Source organism: Culex quinquefasciatus, chromosome 2 (genome assembly GCF_015732765.1).
Source record: "Culex quinquefasciatus strain JHB chromosome 2, VPISU_Cqui_1.0_pri_paternal, whole genome shotgun sequence".
Classification (NCBI taxonomy): Eukaryota; Metazoa; Arthropoda; class Insecta; order Diptera; family Culicidae; genus Culex; species Culex quinquefasciatus.
The window spans coordinates 44,750,947-44,774,090 of record NC_051862.1 but is presented as its reverse complement, the minus strand read 5'-3'; the positions used below and the strand labels follow the sequence as shown (position 1 = coordinate 44,774,090).

The following is a 23,144-nucleotide window of genomic DNA, read 5'->3' as shown; positions in this document are numbered from 1 at the left end:
GCCAAAGTCGCCACTCTCTACTCAATCATTTCACAACCAATTGAACCGTGTTAGCAAAAGTGCTCACAGGCAAAACAAGGCCCGAGAGTCCCGCGGGCAATGGCAGGACATAAATTTCGTGTCCATCACCGCGCGCCCGGGAACCGGCGGCCTAATCGTCTGAAAAGTCAACCGCCGAGACTTTCACCCGGACTCCCGGACTCTGGACGTGTCGTGAGACCCATAAAACAAAATAGCGATGACAAATTGTTGCAATTATTTCCGCCATAAATCAGCCGTGAACTAAACTATAAACGGGCTTCGCCGTAATTCTCCGACCAAAAACTCCCGCGGAGGTCGCGGACGATTAGCCTTTCTCGCATGGTACGAGAGCTGCTGCTGATTGAGCTTGATTTAATTGGTCGATTTTGTTGTCCATCAATCTGACGCAGCGACTTTACTAACCCGGTTTTATTTGTTATCTTGCAATTTCAGGATCGGCACATCCGGGCGGAAAGTGACGGCGACCCGATCGTGGATCCCTCCCAGGACTACACGCTGCTGCTGGGCTACGAAAACGTTACGCACACCGTGATCCGGTTCAAGCGGAACCTGGAAACGTGCGACAGCAAGGACGATTTCGCGATTACGGTAAGTTTATTTTTTTATTATTTACTTATAGGATGCGAAAAAAATAAAATATTTTTTTTTGTAAAATATTGATGGTAAATCTTGAATTTTAGATAAATCTGCTTATAAACATTATAGGATTGTTTCAAACGGTAATCTTCTAAAAAATTGTTCAAAAAATTTACTTTTTCAGTAAATAAGTCATTCCACCTGAAGTGTGTAAGAAAAAATGCAAGTTGGAAAATTACCATCTCCGATCCTGCTCAAATTTAGCAGGGCTGGTGATAATATCAAAACATGCTAGAATCTCTAATTTCATCCACATCGGACCACCCCTCAACTTTGGTATCTCTCCAAAAATCGGCTTTTTTGCGATTTTTGAGCGAAAACCCTATTTTCAAACGGTGATTCCTCAGACCCTTATTTATTTCAAGCGGGAGTTCTGTTTAATCAATTGTCATAAAAAAAATAAACTCTTCTAACAAAAAGTATGTAAAATTTGCTAGTACGGATATAAAACAGTCGAATCTCTGGTTGTCAATATCCAAGGGACCGTCGAGGAAGAGAATCATCAGTTTACAGAACGATGCAAAATGAAGACTCGATTGAAAATATGTTTTTCTTGGTACCAAGCTATGGGGGAGAATCATGGCAACGTCCAGCAAACAAAAACAAACTAATGTCAAACACCCTTCATAGCTTCGTTTCGCAAAGAAAAATGTCTATGCAAGCCATGAGATAGTGACAATATTGACAACCGGAAGAGATTTTTAAAGCAAACAGAATCCAAGGGACCGTCGAGGAAGAGATCCTTCAAGCAAGAGAAAATATCGAGAAATAAAGCCAATCGAAGTATGCAGTTTGAAGGGACTGAAGAATTCATCGATAGATGGAGAAATATTGATATCGAGAAGATCGACAGCCAGAGAGTCGACTTTTTGTAGCCTAACTTTCATAACCTTACTAGCTTACAACCCAACCTGGAGTAATTTATTCACTAAAAATTGCTTTATGCAACAATACTTTGAGCGGGGTGACATAGATAGAATTTATTTGTTTTCAAATATTATTCAATTGGTTCAAAAAATCTGCAGGGGAATGCCACAAGAGCTGTTTTCTCAGATTTTTTTGTTCTACATATTTTTTAACCCGACTGAAATTTTTTGGTGCCTTCGGTATGCCCAAGGAAGCCATTTTGCATCATGAGTTTGTCCATATAATTTTCCATACAAATTTGGCAGCTGTCCATACAAAAATGATGTATGAAAATTCAAAAATCTGTATCTTTTTTTTAAGGAATTTTTTGATTTGGTGTCTTGGGCAAAGTTGTAGGTATGGATGAGGACTTTACTGGAAAAAATGATACACGGTAATAAAAATTGGTGATTTTTTATTTAACTTTTTGTCACTAAACCTTGATTTGCAAAAAAAAAACACGCTATTTTTTGTATATGTTTTAGAAGACATCTAATGCCAACTTTCAGAAATATCAAGGATGTGCAAAAAATATTTGACCGAGTTATGTTTTTTTAAATCAATACTTTTTTTTCAAAAAATCGAAAAATTGGTCGCAAAAATTTTCAACTTCATTTTTCGATCAAATCAAATTTGCAATCAAAAAGTACTTCAGGGAAATTTTGATTAAGTGCACCGTTTTCAAGTTAAAGCCATTTTTATTTAACTTTTTTGAAAATAGTCACAGTTCTTATTTTTTTTTATATTAGTGCACATGTTTGCCCAATATCAAAAAAAAAATATTTTTGAAAAGCTGAGAAAATTCTCTATATTTTGCTTTTTTGAACTTTGTTGATACAACCCTTGGTTGCTAAGATCACGATGTGTTTTTTGGGCAACCTTAAGGAGAAAAAGTAGTCATCGCTTCCTTCAAATGTGTCTTATAGGAAATTTTCTCAGTTTTCCAATGTTTATAAGAGCGAAATGTTCCATCGAGAATTATCAGAGATATCTTTATGTTAAGTTTTTTGTTTTAAAATCCTTCATTAATTATTCGAAACTTTTTAATAACAGTTAAGGAAACTTGTCAAATGACGTGTTTTATGTGTCATTTACTCATAAAAATGTGCAAAATTATACAATAAACAACTTTGTAAAAGTTTGCATATTGCTTAATATTAAAAAATAAGTTTTACTTGAGTTTGACTATTTTTTCTGATAAGGTTGTTCTAGAAAACAGGCCGTGAGATATAACTGTGCAAAGGTTTGAAAACAGGAAAATGGATGATTTCCAAGTCTCACCCAAACAACCCACAATTTTCTAACTCAGCAACTAATCGTTCGATTTACAATGTTGAAGTATGAAACATTCTTGAAATTTTTCGATCTTTTCTAAAAACATATTTTTCCCAAGGTGGGAAAACATGTGCACTAATTAAAAAAAGAGACCTTGCGAATATTTTTAAAAAGTTACCGTAAACCGGGGTGACATTGATAGGATTTCAATTTGTTTTTAGAATATTTTCCAACAGGTAAGGTTTTTCTTAAGATTATTATTTTTAAAACATGTACTGGGGTAGACCACACAAAGTCCATGCACTATTTCGGAAAAAAAGTTTTTTCAATAATGTTTAGAAAAATAGTTACGTTAAAAATTCTTAGTTTGAATTCCGGGGTGACTTTGATAGTCATAGTTTTTCTTGTTAAAATCATATTTAAGATGTTCAAACTTCATCTGTACGTTAAATGTACCATCACTAAAGTAGCTGATATAGTATTTAAGAAAAAAATCAATGTTTATGTTTAGTTAACTAAGTGTATAAGCTTTTAAGCAAAATACATATAAATTTTAGGTAAAATTGTTAAAAAGTCGGAATTTTGCCTGAACTTTGTCAAAATTAGTTTTGTTTATAAAATTATCGATTTATATTGCATTTTATACTGAATTCGAAGCACGAATCACAAGTTTTCACATTTTACATGAAATTTGTTCAACTGAAATTGCCTATAAATTTAGAGAGTTTTTATAATTGTGTTTCAAAAACACATATTATTTATCCTAGTGGAAAATTGTCCAAAGAATCCAAAAATTCATTCCGTTTTCCGATTAAAAATCATGTTCATTGAGAAAATCATGACACTTTGAGAAGTTTAAAATAATGACATTCATCAACATTTTCTTAACTATAGTTAACTAACTTTTTAAACTTGTCAAAATTTTATGAAAAGTTCTTCTTGAGGTACTTTGAACACTTCTCTACCACGGTCAGTATGTTTCTAAACCATTCCTTACGTATTTTAATTGTACTCTTCATTTTGCGGAAAAATCGCAAACCTATCAAAGTCACCCCGGCTATCAAAGTCACCCCGTTTTACGGTACCTAAAATGGCTTTAACTTGAAAACGGTGCACTTTATCAAAATTTTAATGATGTACTTTTTGATTGCAAATTTGATTTTACATCGAAAAATGAAATTGAAAAATTTTTGCGACCAATATTTTGATTTTTTTTTGTAAAAAAATAGTATTGGTTAACAAAATCATAACTCGGTCAAAGATTTTTTGCACAACCTGGAAATTTCTGAAAAGTTGGCATTTGATGTCCTCTAAAACATATCAAAAAAAGAAAAAAATAGTGTTTTATGCAAAACAAGTTTTAGAGACAAAAAGTTTTAACTAAAAAATCACCAAATTTTTTGTCATGTATCATTTTTCCAATGTACTCGTATCCATACTTACAACTTTGCCGAAGACATCAAATCGATCAAAAAGTTCCTTCAAAAGATACAGATTTTTGAATTTTCATAGATCATTTTTGTATGGACAGCTGCCAAATTTGTATGGAAAATTATGTGGACAAACTAATGATGCAAAATGGCTTCTTTGAGCATACCGAAGGCACCAAAAAAGTTTCAGACGGAATAAAAAATACTGAAATCAAAATTGAAGAAAAAAGCCCAATTTCGTAGAGGCTGGCTCACAAGATATCCATGTATTTTTAAAGTTTTTTTGCAGTGTATTTAAAATACGTTGAAAATTGTTGTTCAAAAATCAGGGGTGGCAGGGGTCCCACATGCATTTTCATCGATTTCGAGTTTTTGATGCAGTTTGGTTCAAAATCGTGTGCTCTTTCAAGAGAGCCTATAACATCCAGTACTTTGTTCTAGAAATCAGGAGGAAATCCAGTTTTTTTCGCGATAACTTAACACGTAGCCTTATGTATGGGACAAACTTCAAATGCATTTTTTTTCAGCTTGCTGTTTTTGCATATGAGACATTTATTTAGAGCTACGTGATTTTAATTAATTGTACAAATATTTAGTTATTCGATTGTATCAGATTTGGTAATTTATTTCAGGAAATAAAAAAAAATATGAATTGATTGGTCTTTCTCGAAAAAATGCCCTAAAATGCTGATACGGAATAGCATTTCCGATGAAAACGATCTCAATTTAGATATTTTATTCAAAGAAATTCAGTATGTATTTTTATTTTCAATCACGCGCTCCTAATCCCATTTCGTTCGGAATAATACCGCGTCAGAACAAGCGCAATTCCAAGAGAGCGCGAAAAGTAATTCATTCCATCTTTTAAAGGTACAATGCTCGTAAAATAAAAATCAATGTTTTCCTTTCATATCCAGCCCGCCTGTTCTGGCCCAACGGCACACGGCAATGGCAATATTCAAATTCAGCAGGTTTTCCACGAAAATTCCACACTCGCAAATACCCTGACAGGGCAGACTGTGTGTGTGTGTGTGTGTGTTTCGTTATGTAATCCCGGTGAAAGAAATTCACTTTCCCGGAAGGTTCCTCGTTTTTATTGCAGACAACATTCGCCGAGACGAGACGGGAGACATGTGTTCTCTCTGCTCTGTTTGAGGCAGATGAGAAAAAGGCTCAATTTATGAAATAACTGCAAACATATTTGATTAATAAATGCGAATTGTGAGTGAGTGGGTGTGCGTCTGTAATGGCATTCTGTATTCCGGGAAGAAGCGAGAAAGGCATTCCAGACAATGATGTTTTCACTCGTTTCAATTTGGTTCGTTTTCTTCTTCCCAAACAACAACTGCTCAGCAGTAGCAAGTAGAAGGCTGCACACAGGTTTGGGAAACTTTTAATGGCGGTGCTTTCATGAATTTTCTAACATTTCCACTTTTGTACGAATCGTGTGTGGAATGTCGCTTTGTGTGAGTCTGCGTGGGTGTGATGCAACGTGCAAGTTAATTTCAATTTATATTCAAATTTAATAAATTGTGAGCAAGGTTTCCGCCGAATGGTGGCAACAGTAATGTAACAACATTATGAACCCGAACAGAACAATTGAAACATCAAATCAAAAACTTGGGTGGGTGCCAAGGTGGGTGCATAATTACGGGGGCAAGCTTAGGGGTGGAACAACATGACTAAATGTGACTGTGTTCAAGATTTCTAGATGAATTTTGGGGAATTTCTTAAATTTGTTTATTATTTGGATATATCAACTTTTATAATAGTAGTTTATGCAACAAGTTGCAAAAAGTGTTTTTTTTTTTCAGCACGAGTCGTACATTTATCCAACGAGGTTCACTGAGTTGGATAAATACGAAGAGTGCTGAAAAAATCAAGTTTTGCAACGAGTTCCATACAACATTTTTTGCGATTCCAAAAAACACACACTTAGTGAAATTTTTTATCAATCTTTCATGTATTTTGTCAATAAAGCGTTCAAATCAAAAAAATTGAAAAGTGTTAAACAAGTGCTGAAAAGTTCAACTTTTCAGCACCCATTTGAGTGCTGAAAAATAGAACTTTTCAGCATTTATTTTGAAAAGTGTTGCTATTCGATTCTGCTATTTTTGGTACAGAAAAGTAGGCTATTTCGTCGTTCAAGAATGACAGGAAAAGTAAGTAGTTTCACGACGGAATTGCAAAAAAAAATTTATCTGTCGACCTCGTAGAAAGGAAAGAATTTCTTTTTGAAATTCTAGGTTTACTGTACATTTTTGGAAGCACCTGAGATGTTAGCCGCACAACAATTGCAGGATATTTCGTCTTTCCTATAACAATATATAAATCCTCAATAATTATCTGCCACGCTCTTTCAAACTTAATTTAAACTAAAATTATTGAAGCTCGATTAGGATATCGTTATTTCGATAATTTTATCGGCGATAATCTAATCTCATAGATTTAACCCTTATTTAGAATTGTTTTGCATTTTCGGAAAAAAAATCTGTAATTTAAAAAAATCAGTGTTTCCTTAAAAAAAACTCTAAAAAATTAAAAAGCATATACAATTTTAATTCGTTTGATATCTTTATTGCATGTTTTGAAAACTTAAAGTTTTTTCAAAAAAATACAGTAATTTGTGATGGTACCCATATTGCAAATCATGAAAATTTTAGTATTTTAGAAAAAATACGGTATTTTGTGAACAATTTTTACTACATATTTATACTCTGAAATATACTACATTTTCAAAACTTATATTATTAGCTAAAGAATTGAAAATTTAAAATAATATCGTTGAATTAATTGATTATAGAAAGATTTACAAAAAGAGTTATCGTTCATTCGAAATAACGATAACGATAAATTGTCGATATCATCCCGGTGATGGCGATAACCATTTTCGTTATCGTCAGACGATAATATTATCGATAATGTTATCGTCTAACATCCTTGATAACTTCCAACAGCTTATTTTACTGCTGATTTTTTTTTAAATTTTCATAATTTTTTGAAACATGAGCAATTCTGAAATATTTTTGATTTAAATTGATAAAATGAGCTATACTTAAAATAACTTTTCAAAATAAGCTGTACTCCATTTCAATTTAAAGAGAATGTTGAGCTTTAAATTTTTTAAAACTTGAGCATTTTTTTTTGAAAATATGCAAAATTTTGAAGATTTCCTTGAATTTGCTTTCCTTTGTGAAAGTTTTGGTATTGCTATCGAGTTGGACTACATTTTTTGCATGTCATTGTTTTATTTCGATTTTTGTGAGATTGAATTTTCACAGATCATTAAATATTAAAGTGGTGGGTGTCGTGGCGCAGGGGTAGCGGCTTCGGCTGCCGATCCCGATGATGCTATGAGACGCGGGTTCGATTCCCGCCTTATCCACTGAGCTTCTATCGGATGGTGAAGTAAAACGTCGGTCCCGGTTTCTCCTGTCTCGTCAGAGGCGCTGGAGCAGAAATCCCACGTTAGAGGAAGGCCATGCCCCGGGGGGCGTAGTGCCAATAGTTTCGTTTTCGTAAATATTAAAGTAACTTTTAATGCTGTATTCTCTCGTTTTTTGAGAATATAATTTTGTTACATTTTTTGTTTGATTTTATAATCTTTTAAACCTTTTGTTTTAATAGAAACTTAAAAAAAAATGGCAATATTGTTTGGAATTTCTTTAAAATATCAAGAAGTAAATTGCCTCTTTTATTGTTATTGAAAAAAATAGTATTAAAATTGTGGCGTTTCGAATTTCACGATATATCGAAGAATATATGCGAATTCTTCTACTTCTGATTTTGTTTCAGTCAAGTAAACAAAAAAAAAATCTTTCAGATAAACTTAGAAACTGTTTAATTTAACACCAGCGAGCTGATGTATTTATATTTTTAGTTGTCATTAAATTTTAAGGCATTAATTAAAGTTACATTTGAATAATAAATCACAAAACAAGTAAATACACACCTTCACGTTTAAAAACTTACAATTTAAAAAAATGTGTGACGTCATGCTTTGAATTTACGCACGCTTTGAAACCCAGACACCTCATATTGTTTTATCAATTATTTTGATATAAGTTCGCATAATAATAGTCAAATATGTGTTAATTGGTGAATTTAAACATCAACCTTTATTTCATTTTTTACAGACGCTGTAGTAAATATCAAAATAATAAAATAATAAATGTGAAACATTTCAATGAAATATTTCATAGGCGTTCAAAGCACCGGAAAGGCAAAGCTTGATTTCGATTTTGATTTTCTTAAATTCTAGCTAATTTTAATGGGTAATTTTCTCCGCCAACTCACACAGCATTTGCCCCGACCTCTCTTCGATTTGCGTGAAACTTTGTCCTAAGGGGTAACTTTTTTTTCCTGATCACGAATCCGAGGTCCGTTTTTTGATATCTCGTGACGGAGGGGCGGTACAACCCCTTCAAAGGGACTTTAATGTAAAATTAGACGCCCGATTTGATGGCGTACTCAGAATTCCGAAAAAACGCATTTTTCATCGAAAAAAACACTAAAAACGTTTTAAAAATTCTCCCATTTTCCGTTACTCGACTGTAAAAAAATTTGGAACATGTCGTTTTATGGGAAATTTAATGTTCTTTTCGAATCTATACTGACTCAGAAGGGTATTTTTTTCATTTAGAACAAAATTTGTCATTTTAAAATTTCGTGTTTTTTCTAACTTTGCAGGGTTATTTTTTAGAGTGTAACAATGTTCCACATAGTTGTAGAGCAGACAATCACAAAAAATTTGATGTATAGACATAAGGGGTTTGCTTATAAACATCACGAGTTATCGTGATTTTACAAAAAAAAAAGTTTTGAAAAAGTTACTTTTTTCTATTCATTCTCATAAAATTTAATGTTTATACTAAATGCAAAGCTAGTAAATAATTGTCAGGTTATTTATCTGCTCAATGTATGAGCGTAAATTTAATCATTTTTTATAAACCTTCTTTTTTAAACCGGTTTTTATTGAAAAAAAAATTTACTTGCATTTTTCAATCAATACACTCAGTTTTATATGTCATTATGATACACTTTTAAAGAATTGAAAGAGATAAAATCCATTAAAAACATCGATAATCTATAAAATATTACAATGCCAATGAAAATAATTATATTTTTTCAATTGCAATTTTCATTTTCTTTAAAATTGCCTATTTTAAAATGAAACACAAAAACCAGTTAGAACTTGGTAAAAGTTCCATTACATTTAGGAAAACATTTAAATTATAGACTTGTACCGATCCTTATCCAAATTGGTCATGAAAATAATGTCATTCACGATTAAGTATTTTCCACTTAATTGGTTTTAGTCAGAACTTTTGACCATTCCTCCCGCAACCAAAGCTGCTTTCCCAACTTTCTTCTCCCTTAATCCACTCCACTCGGACCACCCTCAAAATGCCGGAAATCTCCTTAAGCAAAAAGTCACCGGGGCTCTCTCTTTTCCATAACTCAATTCCCAATTAGAAAACAGGATTACAGTGAAAGCCTTGCAGACAACACCCCTCCAATTTTACACCCACACCTCGAAACCCGATGGCAACAGCAGCAGCCAGCAGCTTTCCGTCAAGGTTTCTTATCTCAATTAAATCTGGGAAATGCTACACCTCACTTTCTCTCCCGCACAATTTTTCCGTTTTTGGAATACATTTGCTGACTTTGTGCGCAAATTTTTGGCCGAGAGGTAATCCCTTAGTTTTTTTTTGTGTTGGTTGAGGGGGTGGTAGTCCTCTGTTGTGTGTGTGTGTGTGGGGGAAGTTAATGGAATTTAAGCTGGAGGATTTCTTTTTTTTTGTGCAGAATTTGCCACAATGTTGCTTTGGCCGGGGGATTATGATTGAATTTCCCTGGCCGAAATTGAATTTGTGGTTTGGGTAAAGTTGGCCAAATGGTGTTCCGATACGGGGGAATTGGAATTGTCCGAAACTGAGTTGATTCTCTTGGAGGGAATTGCCAATTTCGCCAAAGCTGTTTATTATGTGTGTTACGAGGAGTTGGCTTATCTTGTGTGATGATGCAAAAAGACGTATTCCAACCTGGAAATAAACAAAATGCTAATCTCTTCCACATCTGACTGTTCAAATGAAATTTGCCAACTTTAAATCGTGCCCCAAATAAATCGTCACTAATGGCTAGACAAAAGTACAATTTAACCCGAAATCCGGTTCCACAAATTTCAACAAAACGACTGTTGATCCAACGCGTAACCTTTTCCACTCCCAAAAGAGGCCCAAAAATGTGCCCAAAGGCCACCACGGATGGTCACATTTTGTTGCCACCAGCCCACCTTTTCCACTAAAAACCAACACCCAAGATTCCGCTGGGAAAACTCTCTCACCCGCAACTTCCTGCTCTCTTTTTTCGGTCCCGAGCCTTCGCCCCCCGAAAGTGGTACAAATTAATTACACAATAAATAAAGCATCATCAGATTTTAATGTGTATTCTGTGTAATTCCATCCCTCCTCCAGCGGAAAAGTGCTTTTCTCCACTCCCACCCCTCTCCCTCAGAAACCCAACCACCCCATGCTTATCCCCGGAGGAAAGCGCGCGTGGGCACAAAAAGACGCCATCATTGTCACTGTCGGGTTTTCCATTCCCCCTGCTCCCCCACCAGATTCTGGCATTGTTTCGAAACTAATTGGAAAAGTTATTTTAACTCTCGTGATTATTAATGCGACGACTTCTCCCGCCTCGGAACCCTCGCGTCCCGAAATGAGTTGAAATGTCCTCCTGCCACACACTTCTCTGATGCAGGCGAACATTTTTGACTCTTAGGGATGTTTAAGTTGGATTGGAAAAGCAATGTTCATTTGTTGAACACGATTGCTTCTTTTTGAATGCTTTTTTTGTGAATTTAAAAAAAGAAATTAGCTAAATTTACATTTAACCGTTTTGTTTTAGGATAAAAATTAAAGCTCTTTTCTGACGTGAAAACATACAAGGATTTAAACAACAATCTAAAAAACCAGTTTGACATGTGAATTCCCAATAAAACCTTGTCGAAAATCAAAATCCACTTTTCTTATGTAGAAATGTCCAAGAATTAGATTAAAAATAACCACATTTACTATAAATAACATTAAAGGTACATGTGAATGATTAATAAATGGTTATTTTTAACAGCATTTTTAATGGCCGCATCAAGCCTCAATTTATTTTACAGAGTGATTTTGGCTGCTACAAATATTTTTGAAATTTTTTGTCACCCCGCCCCACCACTTCAAAATTGGCCCAAAAGTCAGGAGCCAAAAATTGTTTTTTCAAAAAAATCAATGAAATCAATTTAAAATACATTTTCCTGCATTTTAAATCAAACCATATTTTTTTGAAAACTAATGACTGCAAAAAAACTGAACTGGTGTAAAATGCATTTTAAAACACTTAAAATTATGAGACCAAGGCTTGTTATTCCATTTTTTTTTTTATTCAATACAGATTGAACTATTTGACTATTAAATTACTTTAGTTGAAGATAAAAATAAAATTAGCAAAATAATGTTCAAAATATTCAGAAACAATAAGTAAATATTCTTTGAATCGATCGAAAATTCTATGGACGCTAACTTATTTTTAAAATCTTTCTTTTCGACTGAACTCTATCTTATCATGTTAAATTTTCAATGCTTTCAATATGATTTTTTTTTTGAAAATGTAGTAAGTTTCTAAAGGACCGTAAACAAACCACATGGTCACCTTTTTTTGGAAATATGCATCCGCCCTCCCCCTCATCGTGGAAAATTTCCATACAAATATTTTTTTTTTGTATGGAGCGTCAATCCCCCCCCCCCCCTAATTACTCATAATTGTTCACAAAATACCATTTTTTCCAAAGATTGTATTTTGTTTACCTTTTTACCTAATTGAGTTTTTTTTTTATGGAAAATACTACAATTTCCAACGTATATACCGTATTTTTTCAAAGTACTCAAATTTTCCAAATTTTCAATACGGGTATCACACTACATGAATTTTGTGTGCTTTTAGAATTGATTAAAGTTTTTTTGAACATACTGGAATTTTCACAAGATACCGTATTTTTGAAAATAATATTTTTTTTTATTTGCAAAGTTTTGATTCTCGTTTCAAAATATGAGTATTTTCGAAAATGTGTATTTTTGTGAAAATGCAAGTATTTCAGCAAAAATATATTGCAAATTATTAAAATTTAAGTTCTTTTGAAAAAAGACGGTATTTTTTTAAATGTTAAGTATATTCCAAAAAAAACTCTAATCTAATGAATGTGCAAAACAAATGTCACTTCTTTCAATACCCATATTGTAAATTCTGAAAATTGGAGTTCTTTCGAAAAAATACGATATTTTGAAATGTTAATCTTTTAACAATAAAACTCTAAGTACGCGACTGCCGGTGGGCTGATGAAGTAAAAAGGCATACACAATTTTGTTTCATTTAATACCCATTTTGCAAATTTGTTAATTTTGAGTATTTTCAAAAATTACGATATTTTGTAAAAATCAGTATTAAAAAATAAAAATAAATAGTGGAAAAGCATTTAATTTTCGCATCGTTGCAAATTTTGAAAATTTGAGTGTTTTCGAAAAACGGTATGTTGTAAAATTTTAGTTAGGCCGTTGCAAATATTTTTCAAAGTTTATTTCGCCCCCCCCCCCCCTCTTCAAAATTGGTCCGAAAAATCAGGAGGCAAAAAAATATTTTTTCAAAAAAATATCAAAATTTCAATGGAAATAGAAGTCTAACCAACTGAGAACAATCTAAAATGCCTTTTTCTGCATTGATGATCATATTTAACATGTTTGGACCCGTTTAAAAATATTTTTTACTTTTATGAAATTGCAATGTACAGCACCGCAAAAACTTTTTTTTCTAGCAAGAATAAAATTTTCATCAGTACTTAAAATTTTTAGAAATCAATTATTGCAAAACAACTGGACAGGTGTATAATGCATTTCAAAACACTTTTTTCATTTAAATGTTGACACAGTGGCCTTTATTTTTTTACGGTATTTTTTTGAAAATTTGAGTATTTTACAAAAAAAAAACTATAAAAAAGTTTAGGCCGTTGCAAATATTTTCCAAAATTTATTAGGGGTTGGGGGCCTTCCAAAATTGGTCTGAAAAATCAGGGGGCAAATAAAATACGTTTTCAAAAAACATCAAAATTTTAATGAACATAAGCATAAGCATAAGCATAAGCATAGGTGCCCACCCGCAGTTGCTACTCCGTTATTGACCAGGACCTCCAGAAGTTACATCCACGAGCCGTGGAAGATAAGTGGGTGCTATCTTTCCTCGCTTCGCAACTTCTCAAAGGCCCCTATCATGCTGATCAATACCGGCGCCGGCCACGACCAGTGGTAGGGTCACGGGGAAGTGGATGGGAATGTTAGTCCGATACTTGAGTGATAGAGACCGCCCAATCGACTGCTTCTCCGACAAAGTATCACATGAGTTTTGAGGGGGTTAGTAGATGGGTATGAGGTCAGGATTCACGAGTGGCAGTGATGTGACCATGAGCATTTTGTTTATCGGTTGAAAATTTTAAATCTTAGGCAGCCGGCTGCGGAAAGATAAATAATTGATTATTTAAAAAGTTTGTTTTAATCGAACGCGTGCCAACCGAGCGGTAGTGCTATGGGCTGGACTTATCAGTATATTTTTACTGTTGGTACAATTAAGATAACGCGAGCAAATGTCAAAAATAGTAGATGAGTTAATACTAAAGCTGCCAGTTGGAATAAATTATTACGATCAACGAATATAAACGAAAAGAAAACAGGACACCACGTAACCGATTGTAATGAAATTATAACAATAACTTAAACGAACTTAACCGGCGGCGTGCCTTCCTATCAACGATGATAAAAGAAGGACTTATAAATTTAAAATATAAAAAGACTCCAAAAAATACGTTGCATAGTAACCGCGAAGTCCCGCTACTCACAATCGAATCCGAAAGATAGCTATCTAGAATTTTAAATATAGTATTAATTCGACCGCGATCCTCCAGAAATTCTTCGTCGGCGTGCCTTCCGATCAACGGTGATGTAAGAAGGGCTTTATTCATTAAAATGATTTTATATCATAAGCCTTAAAACATATTCGTCGGCGTGCCTTCCGATCATCGATGATATAGAAAGGACTTAATCCAGCAATACGACTTGCTTGTCTCGAAAAAAAAAATTCGGATCGTTTCTATCGAAAACTATGTAAAGAGGACAAAAATAAACTCATTGGCCAACGAACGCGCGAACTATAAATAAAGAAAAAAGAAGAAGAAGAAGACCAATCAACCCATGCACACAAACAACGACACAAAAGAGATGAAAACAACACGAATCAGAAGAAATCCAATCACCCCATGTACACAAATAGCGACACAAAAGAGATGGAAAATAACACGAAAAACAGGACTGCGCGTCCACACAGGCACCACACTACTCAATTTTTTTTTTAATGAACATAGAAGTCAAATTAACTGAAAACAATCTATAACTAATTTTTATGTATTGGTAATCATATTTAGCATGTTTGGGCTAGATGGAAAATATTTTGAATTTTTATGAAATTCCAATCTATAGCACCGCAAAACTTTTTTTTTGAGAAAAAATAAATGTTGGTTAATTAAATTCTTAGTAAAAGAATTGAAAATTTAACATGATATGATATAAGATTATCACCGATAAAATTATCGAAACAACGATAACTATAGATTATCATTTTAAAAATCTACGTAGTTCTTCTTAATATGTATTAACTTTGATTTTTACACTTTTATGCTTAAAACGGTATTTTGCACTTTTGCACCGCAAAGATACACTTAAAAACAAATACAAAAATAAAAAAAAATCGAATTTCAATTACAAACAATATCTATTAAATAATAATAAGCTGTCGACAGTATTGGTTTGCTTCAAATTTTATGCAATAATTTTAAGAATATAAATTCTGTTAAAGAGTTTTTTGAATTGCACTAAATTCAAGAAGTTATTTAAACATATTATGATCGAATCAATTCCAAAAATCACTCAGTCGCCAGCCAGCGACAAGTTAAGACGTGTTTTGCTCGTGTTTCATCCCGTCGCGGGAATCGGAAGCGGAAGAAGTCCAGTGAGGTCGCTGGAATCGGCATCGAAGGAGAAAAAGTTGAGAAGACCCTGCTCAACAACAACAAGTTCAGCCCGCTAGCGGATAACAAAAACAACAACAATGCCAGCCCAGCAGGAGGAGTCGGCCAGTCGGCAGGTAAACAAAAGCAACCACCTTTGGTGGTGAAGAACACCACGGATTTTTACAAGCTCGTGGCGATTAGAAAGTTGTAAATTAGGTTTCAAACCGATTTACAAACTAACCCGATTTGGAACCAAGGTGACCTGCTTCTCTGTCAAAGATTTTGACAAGTTACAAGAGCTACTCAAGAAGAAGAAAGTGGAATTCTACACCCACGATCGGCAGAGCGAACGAAATCATCGGGTGGTTCTTCGTGGTTTTCCTGATGAACTGAAACCGGCCGAGGTCAAGTACCTTCTGAAGAGGGATCTCAAGCTGGAAGCGCTGGAGGTGCATATCATCAAGCGGAAGGAAAAGTCCACCGTGGACGAAACTCCGTACATTGTGGTCTTCCCCAAGGGATACACCAATCTGAAGAAGCTCTCTGCAATGAAAGTTTTGGCAAGCACTATCATCCGGTGGGAGGCCTACCGGAACAAGCGACCGAACGTGACCCAGTGCAGGAACTGCTTGCAGCTGGGTCATGGAACCAGGAACTGTCACCTGAAAGGCAGGTGCAACAACTGTGGGGGTCCCCACAAGACGGACGAGTGCAAAGTCCAAGAAGCCGAGCCGAAGCGGTGTGCCAACTGCTCTGGAGCCCACGAAGCCACGGACCGCAGCTGCCCCAAGCGTGCGGACTTCATCCGGAGGCGCCAGCAGGCGTCGAAACCGAAACCGCCGGCAAGGAAGGCGGAGAAGCAGAGTCCAGCAGTTCCGGCGTTTACGCCGGCGGAGTTCCTCCGCTGCCGGGTGCAGTTCCGGACGGAAAATCCAAGGATCGCCCTCGTCCCGCAGGAAGCAGCCAAGGTGGCCCCCGAGACGATGGAGCCACGGAGAAGGAAGCCGGAGAGGTGCTCTACAGTTCGGCTGAGCTGTGGGGGATTTTCTCCGAGTACATCGGCAGGTTCAAGACCTGCAAGACCCGCTTGGACCAAGTAACCCTCGTCAGTTACATGATCTCCAAGTATGGAATTTAAGGAGTTTTTATATATATATATTGTTTTACTGATCCTCGGTCCCAACAGCACCTAAAAGGACCTAATAAAAATAAGTTAAGAAAAAAAAAATCCAAAAATGAGCCAAATTCTTTTAACGTTAATTTTCACTGATTATTCCTGAGCAGATATCTCAATTTTGTTAAACCTCTGAGAATATTTCTCGTTTAATTTCCCAAAATACCTTTCTACGTAGGAAACCCATGGCGCACTGTCTTTTTGTTTGAAAAATGTAATTTAGATTTGCTCCTTATCATGCTCAGAAATAAATTTTCATTTACCCAAAAAATAGCTTGATTTTGGGTTTCATATTTTAAACTGTATTTTTTTCTAAAAAGAAGCTAGTAAAATAACAATTGTAACCAAATCAACGAAGAAAAATAACCACATTTCAAGAAAACTTCTCTGTTTTGATCATCCCCACCACCTCCTCTTTTCCGCAGAGCCTGCTCCGCAGTTAATGCGACCCACGAAATGGGTTTTCTGTTTTGTGTTGTTTCTACAGTTTGACTCTGGCGGTTTGGTGGCGCGCTAGAGCAATTGAACTTTAACACCGTCGAAAATTGGACTCATTTGCAGTAGTTTTGCTAGATTGTGGGTTGAGAGACTCGCCGAAAGTCAGGGGGAGGTGTGGGGGACTACACGGCAAAATTAGTTGTTCGAAATTTTTGGCGAGTAAAATTTGAATTTTAAGGGGGGGTGGCATTTGTTTTGTGGAGGAGTCTTCTTTTCTGCGCTGTATTTTTCGTTTTTGGTGGTACAAAATTGATAAAATATGACAGTAATTGTGAGGTTGGAAATGGCGTCACAACAAGTTTCTCCAAGCACAAACAACCCAATCACCGCCATCATCATCGTGCAGTCACCGTCGGTCAACCGGTCGTCTCGTCATCACGGTTCAGGTCATCCCCCAAAACAGGAAGGTTCCGAGATTTATGACCATCCGGCGCCAGCCTTCACCGTCATCATCCTCACCGGAGGTCCCGATCTTCTTGGCTTCGCAAATTCAAATTTAATCGTTTGTAAACTATCTCTATAAATCAGACCAAACTTCCGTCCGGGATGCTCTCTTAACCCTTTGTCCCCTCGACCGCGACCCCCTCCCCCCGAAGAACAAACTCAACTTATCCAATATTAGTTCGCGTTTCAAATATCCTTCACCTCCACCCCCCGTCGAAACTAATCCCCGTTCGAAAGTCGAGCCAACTGACGACGACGCCGGCCACCGGGACGATGATGACCTACACCGGAAAAGTTCCAGTGGCACAGTTTGGCCCCGCCGCCGCCGCTTGGCACGGACTAGACGACGACGCCGACGGCTCGTTTTTGGACGAAACAAAGTCGATTCTGTCCTCTGACCTGCTTTTTTGTTGAAATTTCGGCGTTGATTACCGTTATCAGGGGGAATTTTGGTTTAAAAAAGGTCTTCATAGAACTTCAAATTTCGATTTGAATATTGAGGTATTCAAATTTTTTTTTTTAAACTTGAGACTAAGTTCAAAGTCACTCCATCCGACAGTCCCCCCCCCTCCCCCAAATTTACCCGCAAGCCGTTCAAAGTGCTCCGTGGACATCGTGTCAATTTGGGGTCGGCGGTAGCCCAAGAGGGTCCTCCTGCGCTATTTGCCTATCGATGTCACCTCTTGATAGCGCTTCCGATAAATTCATCGTTGTCCTGTGACTCCGTCCCCCCACCAGCCAGCACTGCCCGGGGGGTCATCGTCGTGACGTGACACATTGCGGAGCTCCGTCGTCGTCAAACGGGTTGAATACAAGAGTGACTCAGCTTTTGTTTGCCTGTTGGTGGTGGCCAGTTTTGGACGCAACATTTTGGGAAATTGCCCCGGAGGTTGCTTGTTCTATGGACAAGTTTTGGGAACCAGTGCCAGCATTGTGTGATCTAATTTTTGGGTTATTTTAGAACAATTTTTTGGGAAATTATTTGTTATCAAGTTGGATACAGTTTTGTGAATATTTATACTTGTCATTCTTTTAATAATTACTGCTTAAAATAAATTATCTTAAAAGGTGAAATTTGGAAAATTATGTAATCCTTATAGCTTTTAAGATTCTCCGTTCTGCCAAAACACTTTAGAAATTGAATGTTTCCAATTGAATATTTCATCGCACAACCAATTCCGAACAATCACCCCAGCTTTAAATTACACTTTTATTGCGCGCTCCCATTAGTGCTATCACGGTCGATTGTTCATTGATTCCTAAAATATTGAGCCACCACCTCACCAACTCACCCTCACGTGATGCGGTTTTACCCTCCCCCCAATTCTAATCCAATTGAAAGTGATTCCCAACAATTTGACCAAAAAGCCACCCTCCCTCAAAGCTTCCTTCCGGATTTATCGATTATCGATGCACCGCACACACACACATACACACACCGTTTCAAAGCGCATCGAATCGTTATTAATTCCCGCCGATTCGATATTAAATTTTGCGAACATTCACTCACACGGCCTCTCTAACAGAAAACGGTTATTGATAAACCATGGAACGAAACAGATAAAATTTCATGCTTCATAATTCCATTATTACCACACACTCATACACACGCGAGCTAACATATAAATACGTCGCGAGCAGACACATATTTGAAATTTTGCACAATAATCTCGTTCCTTTTTTTTTTGTTTTGTTCCGGGAGGCTCGCCATTTTCCTGTTGTTTTTTCTGCGCTTTTCCGGTGTTGGTTCGATCGAGCAAAACTTTGTCAGCTTCCGATCGGTTTTGGCTCGGCACATTTTGAAATCGTTAAGTGCAAGTGAAATGTTGGTTTAGGGGCGGTTAGTTGTTTTCAATGTTTATATATATTTTTTAAACATATTAAAAAATAGTTTTAAGCGGCATCCCAATTTTTTAGTCTTATTTAGTTGAAATTATTCCTCAGTTTATTTAAAAAAGTGGAATCACAATCAGCCAATAAACAGATAAATCTGTATTTTAACAGATTTTTTTATCCCAAAAATCACATTAATCTGTGTACAGATTTTTTTTAAATTAATTTTATTTTAAAAAAATCATCAATTTAGTAATTCAATTATGCTTTAATATCATTTAAAAGCTCTGTTGTTAAAATTTTAAAAGTGTCTTCGAATTTGACATGATACAGATAAAATACAGATTTATTTTTAATTTAATACAGATCTCCCATAAAATACTCTGACATCTTTGCTCACAATCCAGAGGTCGCCGGTTCGAATCCGCGGCGGGCGGTCTAATATTCTTTGTGTAAATATGGGTATTCGGCGCCGTCGCTCCGTGCCTTACTCTCATACACTCAGGAGCGCAGGGCGGCGAAGTCCTTGTAGATTAAAAGGAAGACATTAGTGGTTGGTACTAGCAATAGTGACCGACAGCTATAAAGTCTACTTCGTTTTTCGGATTCACACAAAATAAATGTTAATTTACATTTTTAAAGATTTAATAGAATTTAATATTACCACATTTTTTATTGTGTGGCTCAAATGTATTTCTATGCTCTAACAATTCAAAATTTGACGCTCTCAAGCAAACTTCTCGCACTCTACTTTTTAACGCGTTTAAATTTTTGACCTTGAATAAACAAAAAAGAGCACACAATGTAAATAATAGCAAACACGTGTTTCTGACCATTCAGTGCATTTTTCTGAAGTTTGGTTGAATTTGTTAGCTGAAGTCCCGAGTTCTAGTTACAAATGTTTACGCTAGTTGGGCATCTACGTGTGTCAAACGCGTTCTGACCTGAAATCACTTGGGTTAGTAAGTAAGTGCGACACTGAAATTTTCGGGGTTTGTCAAGATAGCGCGACAAAATTGAAATTTCTCTCATATTAACAGCAAAATGTTGGAATCAATAATGTCAAATACTTTTTGTAGATTGTGTATGAACTTGAGGTTAAATAAATAAACAGTTCAAAATCAGCTAAAAAAAATATTACAGCAATTTTGTAGCATGAATCATTTGTTCTCAAAAAAAAAAAAAAAAAACTGTTACATTTAGACAATATATTTCTAATTCTGTTTCAATTACACTTAAACATGCAACTTAAAAATTAATTTAAACAATGCAGCCCGTATTCTCATTCGATTTTTTTTAAATAAAAAACGTTACTTAATCCATCCTTAGGTGGTTGGCACCTTCCTCACATTTAAAGATTGCTATCCAAAATGCAAAAGTGCGTAAATAACACTTAAGTGCTTATAACTTTTGATAGGGATGTCAGATTTTCAATGTTTTGGACGCATTGGAAAGCTCTTTTGAATACCTATCCAACGATAGGTCGCATGAGGATCTGGACAACATTTTCATCAACATATCTGAGATCCGGCATCCAAAAAGCGTATAACTAACACTTAAGTGCTTATAACTTTTGATAGATTTGTCAGATCTTCAATGTCTTGGACGCGTTGAAAAGGTCTTTTAAATACCTTTCTGAAAATGTATAGCATGACGGGTTTTCTTTCAAAAACCACCCTTTTTACAATCTTCCGGACTTTTGTTAAAATCGTTTTTTTAGCATAACTTTTGAAATACTTAACTAAACTGCAAAATTTTTAATAGCGACTTATGGGTGCAATTTCATAAAAAAATGAGAATTTAGATTTAGTATTTTGAGGGGAAATATAACATTATTTGAAATTTCTTCATATTCCTAGGTGAAATGAATGTCTTCAGCAAAGTTGTTTATTATGATCAAAACTTTCCAGAATAAAAAAATCTTTAGAAAAAAATATGAAAAAAAGGTTATTCAGAAAAAATATTCCAACAAACTTAACAAACCTTTTTCATAGAGCGACAATTTTAACCAGATGAATGAATAAAAATTATGCTTTAAAATTACGTATATACTTTGATTTTTTCCTTCCTCACCTCACTGAGGTAAGGCTATAAAATCACTCGAAAAATGAACATCTTAAATACACCTCTCAGATATACCTTCACGTATACCTATCCACTCAGAACCAAATTCTGAACAAATGTCTGTGGGGATGTGTGTAGACATGATTTTTTTTCCACACGATTATCTCAGAACTGGCTAAACCGATTTTGGCCGGGGGGTGGTTTCAAAAAATAAAATTTGAATTAAAAAAAGCGTTTTAAAATAAATAATGGGGAGGCATAAACTTAGAAAATTATTTGCAACGGCCCTAATGGTTTCAAAGATAACATTTATTGGATAACACTTTAAACGTTTTTCATAAATTTCATTCTTTGCAAACATTGAAACTTAACTACCGTAAATTGGGGTGACTTTGATAGCCCGGGGTGACTTTGATAGGTTTTTCAAATGCCCGTCAAATTAATATCATTTTTGAGAATTTTGAGTATGCAAACATTAAGGGATAGCTTATTATCGAACATATATGCAAAAATATGACTGTTACATTGGATGTATCAAAATTAGTGGCCAAATCAAATTTCTATCAATGTCACCTCGGGCTATCAAAGTCACCCCAGTTTACGGTACAAACAATCGATCAGTTAAACTTGAAAAACATAGCCTGGGGGATCTCTTAGATTTTCTAAAATTTTAAACGCAAAAAAATGTGTAAATTTGGAAGTTGTAAAATTTTATGATTAAATATTTCCCCTTTTTAACTCAATATTACCTAAATTAAGATTGAAAAAGTGAAACTTCACTGAAAAAAATGTTATGTTACCATTATTTTTCAAACAGCGTTTTTTTATTTGAAAAAATTAAATTAAATTTATGTTTCAGTTCAAATCTGAACAATTTATGTTTACAGTTATGTTGTCTTTAAAAGTATAGTGCATAAATTTGCATTAAATCATTTTGCTCAGCAATAATTTAAAAAAGGCACAGCTGTCACATCGCCAAAATAGCACAACCCACCCTGCCCCCTATAATGTTGCATTTTAAAGCCGATTTAATTCATTTTCATTTTCCGCGGCCCAGCGGTAATTATTCGCGCGTGGTAGTTTTGAATGAAACCGAAAAGTGCGCGCGTCCCTTTTCCCCCACGAACTGTGCTGGCAGGGCTGCTGGTACAATTTTCAATCACATGCATGAATTATTGAACGGTTTTCCGCGCCAAATTGTATCGATTCCTGCGAGCAGTGGCAAAAATTTAATCTTCTTAACAGATTTTGTATGTTTGCCTCCACTCATCGTTATTTTTTCTTGTCTCCCTTTTTTTTCACAGAACGACACCATGCGGGTGATATTTATGTACTCGCGCGAAAAGCCGGCCAAGGGGTCAACCCTGCCGGGCACGCTGCCGGGGCCGCTGGAGGCGTTCAAGGGGTCACGGTCGGTGTTTCTGACGCAGCGCACCCAGCACGCGCTGCCCAACTCGGCCAGCCTGGGCATCCTGGAGCTGCGCAACGAGGACGTCGAGCTGCCCGAGAGCGACGAGAGTCTGTACTGGTGCAAGATCTTCAAGCTGGACGACTTCCACCAGAAGCATCACCTCGTGAGGGTGAGTAGTTTTAGTGCTATAAATGAATTGTGTTTTTTTTATTGAATGACAAGTTAACATTTAGGAGCAAACATTGAATAAAATTTATAAATTATTTTCATATTATTTAATAATTATTTTCCTATTCCTTGGAAAGGTATAAAAATCGTCGTAAGTGGTAGATC

General features: G+C 35.6%; 1 protein-coding gene across 1 annotated transcript in view; it reads left to right on the top strand.

Moving 5' to 3' along the window:
- Positions 1-23,144, top strand: part of LOC6053469 (MOXD1 homolog 2) — a 173,737-nt gene that overhangs the window by 133,860 nt on the left and 16,733 nt on the right. The window contains exons 3-4 of the mRNA XM_038250292.1: positions 475-630; positions 22,705-22,980. Of these exons, the coding sequence (XP_038106220.1) occupies positions 475-630; positions 22,705-22,980 (432 nt within the window). The remainder of the gene's footprint in view (positions 1-474; positions 631-22,704; positions 22,981-23,144) is intronic.